This window comes from Mustela lutreola, chromosome 13 (genome assembly GCF_030435805.1).
Source record: "Mustela lutreola isolate mMusLut2 chromosome 13, mMusLut2.pri, whole genome shotgun sequence".
NCBI lineage: Eukaryota > Metazoa > Chordata > Mammalia > Carnivora > Mustelidae > Mustela > Mustela lutreola.
In genome coordinates, this window is record NC_081302.1 from 45008441 (window position 1) to 45017548 (window position 9108).

General features: G+C 42.7%; 1 protein-coding gene across 1 annotated transcript; it reads left to right on the forward strand.

Moving 5' to 3' along the window:
- Positions 1 to 546: 546 nt before the first annotated feature.
- On the forward strand, positions 547 to 6257 carry PCDH20 (protocadherin 20). The gene is made up of 2 exons (XM_059144487.1): positions 547 to 1096; positions 2166 to 6257. Exons 1-2 carry the CDS (start codon positions 965 to 967, stop codon positions 4890 to 4892), a joined length of 2859 nt encoding a protein of 952 aa, XP_059000470.1. The 5' UTR covers positions 547 to 964; the 3' UTR covers positions 4893 to 6257.
- The last annotated feature ends 2851 nt before the right edge of the window (positions 6258 to 9108 follow it).

The window sequence follows — 9108 nt, forward strand, 5'->3', positions numbered from 1 at the left end:
CCCTCCAGGACTCCTTTCTAGAGGAAAGCTATCCAGTAAGCATTCCAAGAGAAAGAAAAAAAGCGACCTTTTGAAAAGTAACCAATTTTTTTTTTTTTTTTAACCTAAGCTTCAGTGAGTGAAAAAAGAAAATGCCCCCCTTTGAGAATTACGTTAAAATTGCCCACAGGCAGAACTACTTGTGTTAGTTACCACACAATTGTTTCCACTTTCCCCCTGGGCTCTTTCCCTTGGCCAGAAGCCACAACTGCCTCTTAAGTAAGACCACAGGGCAGACACCCAGAGACCCTTGCGCTTACAACTAGGAACCTAGCAGAAGCCTGCCACCACCAACAGCGAAGATTCAAAAATTAGAGCATGTCAAAACCCTCACCGAATTCATCTATTTGCTCTCCCGGCTCAAACCACCTTAAAAAGAGTTTGAAGTTCCTTCCCTCCGCAGAGAAGAGTGGATTTCCTTTCTCTGTGCACACACTGCTGGAAGCAAGTCTCTCCGAAGCACTGGTGGTAAAAGCAAGCGTTTGGGGATCGCGCCTGTGGCTGCCCTGTAGCGCCGACCTCCTCTCCCTCTCTATTCAGATATACGTGCAGGCTTATTTATTTATTCTAATCTCCCTCCCGCGCTCGCAACCTGTGGACTGGAGTTCTGACTGGTGCGGCGAGGAGGGAGGCTGGTGGGCACGCGCTCCAGTGCCCGACCGGGTGGCACCTCGTCGCAGTCTTCAGAGGCAAGTCCCCCGCTCCGGCTCCTCTGGCGGGGTCTGGACTTAGCTGCGTCCGGGGAAGGAAACCATGACCGTGCCCTTCTGCCCCGCGCCTTGCTGCCCCCAGCCATTAGCTCGCGTCCTTAATTGACGAGCCAGTGACTATTGGCTGAAGTTCCCCCAGCGATTTGCATGAACAGAGAGGGAGTGTCTTCTGCCGCCCTCCCGACCGGAGCGCGCTGACTGCAGCCTCCCCGGGAATGCGCGGCCGAGGGAATGCGCGCAGCTCGCGGGCCCTGGCAGTGAGCTGGCGCCCGGCGATCTGGCACCCGCGCCTGGATATGGGGCGTCTCAGTCGTCCCAGGAGCAGCACCAGCCACAGAAACCTGCCGGTAAGGCTTGGGGTCCGGGAGTCCTGCAGCCCCGACAAGTTGCAGTCCGGTGAGGCAGTTGCTACTCTTGATGGGTTTTCAAACCTTTCCCTTAATCCAAACTTTACGGGAAGGTTGAGGGGGAGGGGAAGGGAGTTTAGCATAAGGTGTCTTCCTTTTAGCAAGAAATAGGCACGTCTTCTGGTCGGGAAAGTAAGTTTCTGAAATAGGAATGTAGGCAGATTGGGGCGGGGGGGCTCGATCCGCTTGAGATACTGGGGTGCGGAGATTTCTCTGCTGCTGTCGGCACCTGCTAGGACTGTCCGCTGTAATTGGCAAATTGTTTTTGCATAAGCATTTTCTGCGTTTACTTCTTTTTCCTTAGGGGAGGGAGACTAGGGAGGGCTTGTTAGGAGGTGGAGATTCAGATCCTTTCGATTTGACCCTGGATGAGAGCTAAAATGAAAATTACTTCTCTGACCTAAAGTGTTTATTTAATGGGGGGGGGGGGCTAGATCCGAAGGGAAAGTGTCACTGTGTTTTTGCACATAATAATTATTGTTATTGATATTGTTGGTGGTGGTGTTCTCATAATAAGGGATGTGACACATTTCGCGTTCCGGAGACCTTAGTGGTAGAAACATTTCAATGGGAAATAAATGATGAATTGCCCATCATCGCTCAGTCCTCTTTCCACTACCAGCCTCTCTCTCTCCATAACCTACACGGGTGGTTTCCCTGCGGCGTTGCGCAGTCCCTGAGTTGAGTGCTCTCCACTCTGGCGTGTGTTTCCAGGAATGTTTTATGGCTGGGGATTCCGATTATTAATTGAATAAGGGCGCCGTTGGGGAGCTGGGGAAAAGAGGGGGAGGTAGATAGTGAACAGAAAAAATTAAGTTTTGGCGACAGTGTTGCTCCATAGATCTCTTCTTTGCAGCAAGTTTTCCTCTTCATCCCTCTCCGACTGGAGGGTTTGCCTTTGGTAATGGGGATGGGGGCAAATATGACCTTGTGGCCCTGATTTCTGACTCCAGTCTCCGTGTTTCCGCGTGTGTGTAACGAGCCTTCTCCCCTCCCCCTCCCCTTTCAGCATTTGTTTCTGTTTTTCCTCTTCGTGGGACCCTTCAACTGCCTCGCGAGTTACAGCCGGGCCACGGAGCTTCTGTACAGCCTGAACGAGGGACTGCCCGCGGGGGTGCTCATCGGCAGCCTGGCGGAGGACCTGCGGCTGGTGCCCCGCGCTGCCGGGAGGCAGGACCAGCTGTCGCAGCTGCCGGAGCGCCCCGTGGCTGAGCGGAACCCCCCTCTCTCCTTCAGCCTGGCTTCCCGGGGACTGAGTGGTCAGTACGTGACCCTAGACAACCGCTCCGGGGAGCTGCACACTTCGGCCCAGGAGATCGACAGGGAGGCCCTGTGTCTTGAAGGAGGTGGAGGAGCAGCCTGGGGCGGCAGTATTTCCATCTCCTCCTCCCCTTCCTCTGACTCTTGTCTTTTGCTTTTGGATGTGCTGGTCCTGCCTCAGGAATACTTTAGGTTTGTGAAGGTGAAAATCGCTATCCGGGACATCAATGACAATGCCCCACAGTTCCCCGTTTCCCAAATCTCGGTTTGGGTTCCAGAAAATGCACCTATAAACACTCGGCTCGCCATAGAGCATCCTGCCATGGACCCAGATGTAGGCACGAACGGAGTGCAGACCTACCGCTTACTGGACTACCACCGCATGTTCACGCTGGATGTGGAGGAGAATGAGAATGGGGAGCGCACCCCTTACCTAATTGTCATGGGACTGCTGGATAGGGAGACCCAGGACCAGTATGTGAGCATCATCATAGCAGAGGATGGCGGGTCTCCACCACTGCTGGGCAGCGCCACTCTCACCATCGGCATAACTGACATTAATGACAATTGCCCTCTCTTCACAGACTCACAGATCAATGTCACTGTGTTTGGGAATGCTACAGTGGGCACACCGGTTGCAGCTGTTCAGGCTGTGGATAGAGACTTGGGAACCAATGCTCAGATCACCTACGCTTATAGCCAGAAAGTTCCACAAGCATCCAAGGATTTATTCCATCTGGACGAAACCACCGGAGTCATTAAACTTTTCAGTAAGATTGGGGGAAGTGTTCTGCAAATGCACAAGCTCACCATCCTTGCTAACGGGCCAGGCTGCATCCCTGCTGTGACCACGGCACTGGTGACCATCATCAAAGTCATTTTCAGACCACCTGAAATTGTTCCTCGTTATATAGCCAATGAGGTAGATGGTATTGTTTACCTGAAAGAACTGGAGCCCATTAACACTCCAATTGCATTCTTCACCATAAGAGATCCAGAAGGTAAATACAAGGTGAACTGCTACCTGGACGGTGAAGGACCATTTAGGTTATCACCCTACAAACCATACAATAATGAATATTTGCTGGAAACCACAAAACTGATGGATTATGAGCTACAGCAGTTCTATGAAATAGCTGTGGTGGCCTGGAACTCAGAGGGATTTCATGTCAAAAAAATTATTAAAGTGCAACTTTTAGATGACAATGACAATGCTCCTATTTTCCTGCAACCCTTGCTGGAACTAACGATTGAAGAAAATAATGCACCCAATGCCTTTTTGACAAAGCTGTACGCGACGGATGCGGACAGTGGAGAGAGAGGCCAAGTTTCCTATTTCCTGGGATCTGATGCCCCCTCATATTTTTCCTTAGACAGTGTCACAGGAATTCTGACAGTTTCCACTCAGCTGGACCGAGAAGAGAAAGAAAGGTATAGGTACACAGTCAGAGCTGTTGACTCTGGGAAGCCACCCAGAGAATCAGTTGCCACTGTGGCTCTCACCGTGCTGGATAAAAATGACAACAGCCCTAGGTTCATCAACAAGGACTTCAGCTTTTTTGTGCCAGAAAACTTCCCAGGATATGGTGAAATTGGGGTAATTAGTGTCACAGATGCTGATGCTGGACGAAATGGTTGGGTAGCCCTCTCGGTGGTGAACCAGAGTGATATTTTTGTCATAGACACAGGAAAGGGCATGTTGAGAGCTAAAGTCTCTTTGGACAGAGAGCAGCAAAGCTCCTATACTTTGTGGGTCGAAGCTGTTGATGGGGGTGAGCCTGCCCTCTCTTCGACTGCAAAAATCACAATTCTCCTTCTAGATATCAATGACAACCCTCCTCTGGTTTTATTTCCTCAGTCCAACATGTCCTACCTGTTGGTACTGCCTTCTACTCTCCCCGGCTCCCCAGTTACAGAGGTCTATGCTGTTGACAAAGACACGGGCATGAATGCTGTCATAGCTTACAGCATCATAGGAAGAAGAGGTCCTAGGCCTGAGTCCTTTAGGATTGACCCTAAAACTGGCAATATTACTTTGGAAGAGGCATTGCTGCAGACAGACTATGGACTTCATCGTTTACTGGTGAAAGTGAGCGACCATGGTTATCCAGAACCTCTCCATTCCACAGTCATGGTGAACTTATTTGTCAATGACACTGTCAGTAATGAGAGCTACATTGAGAGTCTTCTAAGAAAGGAACCAGAAATCAACATAGAGGAGAAAGAACCACAGATCTCAATAGAACCAACTCATCGGAAAGTTGAGTCTGTGTCCTGTGTGCCCACTCTAGTTGCTCTCTCTGTAATAAGCTTGGGTTCTCTCACACTTGTAACAGGGATGGGCATATACATCTGCTTAAGGAGAGGGAAAAAGCATCACAGGGAAGATGAAAATTTGGAAGTACAAATTCCACTCAAAGGAAAAATTGACTTGCATATGAGAGAGAGGAAACCAATGGCTATTTCTAATATTTGATATTTCATTGTGGAATAGCACAGAGATGTAGCTGACTCTGGGTAGTTTCCATCACCTAAACAAGAGTGTGTAGATGACAGTTCCAATGAAGGACGACTAATTTATAACTTGTACTATATTGTAAATAAGCTGTTTACAGGTTTTTAAACTTAAAATCAGAGGTTATAAAATGTGTACAGCATTTTTTAATGAAAATTAGTACTAACAGCTATAGAACTGTTATAAAAAAGCTTGGACATGGTTTGCAGCTTTCATTCACCAAGCAGAATGATAGAACCTGAGAATAAGGTAAGAAAATGGTACATTGCATCTTTTTTGTCTAAAAAGTCCTTTAACCACAAGAGGGCATCAGTTGCTCCTTTGCAGGGAACTGTTTTGCGGTATTGTACAGGACAGTTGTTGTACATGAAATTAACGAAAGAGTATATTTTAAATATATTGTTTTTAACATTTAAGAGATATGAAATTGAAATAAATTGAATTTCACTGCACTTCAATGTATGATAAGAAAGAAAAGAAATGCATTTGTGAACAGAATGTTTATTACCTCACAAGTACATCATGTATAGTTTGAAAGAGAAGGTGTTACAAAGAAGCGCAATTTCTTTTTAGCAAGGGTGAAAACGTGGCCGTGTGTTAGAGTTGACCTGCTGAAGAGTATTTCGCTCTCCATGTACTCAAATGGCTTTCTGTTCCCTTTACCACTGCGCTTGCTATTATTACAGGGGAAATGTGTATATTCTCCCTTACAGACATTGTAACTGGAAATTGTGTCCAAGGAAAACAGCCAGGAGCAAAGACCTGTTTCAATCCTTAGTTGCTTCGTAGGTGTTTATGACATTTTGATGCTCTGACAACTTGTCGGTAGTACTTCATAGTTGGGTTAAATATTAGGTTTTTATGTGCTTGAATTCATTTATCACCTGAGAAAATAAAAATCATATTAAAGCGGAGTTATTCTAGAAGCTAGTGTACACTACCGGTTGTTTTAGTTGGGCCCTTTATATAAAAGTTATACTTATCTTTTTGTTGTTTGGGTTTGTTGGCTACCGTTTCTGGCTTCCTTTCTTTGGCTTTGGATTAGGTCCAAGAGTTTATTTGTAAGCCCAGCAGCAGATTTCTTTGATAACTTAGCTTTTACTGAATCCTTTGCAATGAAGCAAGCTGGTTCCTTAGTGATTGATCTCTTTTATTTCATTGTGTTGAGCTGGGAATTTTATTTTCTATGAGAGCTATAGCAAAATATCTGTGTAAACAAGGAATGTGTTAGCTTAAGCTGGATCACTCTACTTTTTTGGCCTCATGTGTCTGTACTGTACCAAACGTGTTTATATGTCTGCAAATTAAAGGTATATATTTTCATAATTTCTTTCTCATTTTTACCATTTTATATTTGAACATGGGCTTGTTCTTTCACTGAAGTGCCTGCTACTGGCATTTGTTTGCTTTTAGAAGTAAATGTGGGCAAAGTAAATATGCTATTTGCTAAAGTTTATATTAAACTAATTCATTACTCAATTAAACATTGGGTAAATCATTGAATGTGTGTGTAGATATATATATAGATATATATCTAATATATTTATTATATGTAAATAATAGAGAGTATTCCTAGATGTTTGACAGGCATTTGGATGAAAATTTATTCCCACGCGTGTGCACATGCATATTAATTTTTGGCTTTGTATCAACTATACACATTCATTTTACTACATACTTCTGACAAATCTCTTGTTAGCTGTGTTACAATAGCTTTCAATATATTTTAAAAATACATTGCAAAAAAAAATTGAATACAAACACCCAGGACCTTTCAAATTTGTATTAACCCATTTTTCTTATTTTCTTCAGTTTGACAATTTGAATAAATAAAATAAGAGTCAGAAACAGTACTGTTTGTTACAAAAAGGAAATATATTCTTATTGGAAATTTCTTTTGTATGAGAGGCACCTGAGCTAAGAAACTAAGATCATTTAGCCCTCAAGACTTTTCATTCATAATTAATGTATAGCAATGGAGGAAACCATACTCTAGTTATTTTCATATCTTCTTCTTTCTCTTTTTAAAAGAAAGGAACTACATCTGAAATACGTAGCACCACAAATTTAAAAAACACCCTAAGGGCAGTGATTTCACCATGAGTATAAGTAACAAAATATTCTGTTTATTTCTAAATTTGAAGAAAGTTCATGTGCTTGGAGGTATAGGCTTCATCTCTAGCATGAGAAATGCCTGTAACGTTAGTAAAAAGGCGTATTTCTGAACAACCTCTTGTGCCAGGATTTCCTTTCCAAAAACATCTCATTCACATTAAAAGCATTTATAACAAGGAAAGTTTAAGTAAATTAAGCTCAAAGATAAAAGCCCCTTTTTACTAACACCTTGTGCTAGAACAGTTGCCAAAATGTATGCTAATCATGTCAATGTTGTTAGTTGAGTTGGCACAAAAATAAATGTTCCATTCATTAAAAACCCCAATAACCATTTAACAGTTTGAGAACCAGTGAATCCTCTTTGCCCAATTTAATGAAGAAGAGATTGCTCTGATCTTTGCACTGCCAAAGCCATTCTCATACTACAGAGAAAATTGTTCATTAATTTGAATTGGGAAATTTAAAAGCAACATAGCAATTTCAGCTACAGGGGAAAAAAACAATTTACGTTACTTGAGTCTTCAGAGTAGATTCCCTGACCCTATTAAAGAAAAAAAAAAGTTGTCTTGGCAGTTATGCTTCTATCAATAACGGTTAAAAAGGAAAAAATATATATTCTTCTTTGAAAACAATTTTATGTAGTACAAGTGTAATGAAAATGACATTCAAATCCTTTGTGTTTTGGGGTGTTCTTCATGAATTTTATGAAAACAACGGAAATAATCTTGTTATGGAAAAATCACTGGCACAATATTAGGGATGGTATAAAGTTGACTTGATTCCAGTAAGATACCTCATAAGGATTCCAATTTGTGCTCCCAGAAAATGTCTCAATTAACAATTATAAAAGGAGGAACTATGCAATCTTCTCCTGAGTCAATGGACACTCGTTCTAATCTCTTGTTGGAGAAGTGAAGAGTGTGGGGTCTTGAACTTTGACAGACCATGAAGAATGTAAGGGAAGACAGTATGGAACATATGGTGTTTTTCAACTCAACATTGGGCAATCTCAGTTCACAGGGGCCAGAGACAGATACCTGAGAATTTTCTCCCCTCTAAGGTAGATTGCTCACTTCAAAAAAACAGTCAATTGCTGCAAAATACCATTTGGCTGACTTGTGCAATCTCTGCTTACCCATGTGCTTTCACAGTATGAATTATAAATAAATCTTTATTAAAAGGTAGAAAATGACAGTCATACAAATAGACTCAAAGCAAGAAAAAAATTTTGAAAATTGATAATTTCTCAAAAAAGGAAGACTCCTATAATGTCTTTTATAGTTGTCTTTATATCTGATAAGAAAAGATCATATTTATTTTTCAGATCAATATATACATACATGCATACAGTCTAAAATAATTTTTAAATGTCATTGTACATAACTGCTTTTAAAATAGTAGCATTTTTTTTTTCTCTGATAAACCCCTAAATTGGGAATGTATTCCTTTAAGGGTATTGAACAAAATTGGATGAACTTTAAGCCTTAAACCCACTAGTGTCAAGAATTTAAATACTGGGATCATTAAAACAAACAAACATTCATTCATTCATTCCATTCGTATTTATTTTAGTACTCTTAATTACCAGGGATTTAACTGAGAGCAAGACAGAGTATTTGACTCTTGATGACTTTATTTTTTTCAAAGATTTTATTTATTTATTTGACAGAGAGAGTATATAGCAAGAGAGGGAACACAAGTAGGGGAAGTGGGAGAGGGAGAAGCAGGCTTCCCGCTGAGCAAGGAGCCTGATGTGGGGCTCAATCCCAGGATGCTGGGATCATGACCTGAGCCAAAGACAGATGCTCAACCAATTGAGCCACCAAGGCACAACCCCCTCCCCCACCCCCATGACTTTAGATTATGGTGTAGAAGGCCAATAAGAAGACCTATCAATCTCAAAACACTGCATGGGGAAAATGCCTACTCCCAGGATGTCAAGAGAACAGGACCTAACCCAATCTTAGAAAGTATTGGAGAAAGCTTCCCAAAGGGGCCGATTTCTAACTGGGGCCCTCTCAAAGAATCATAATTGTGGCTGAGGGGATGCAGAGAATGAACA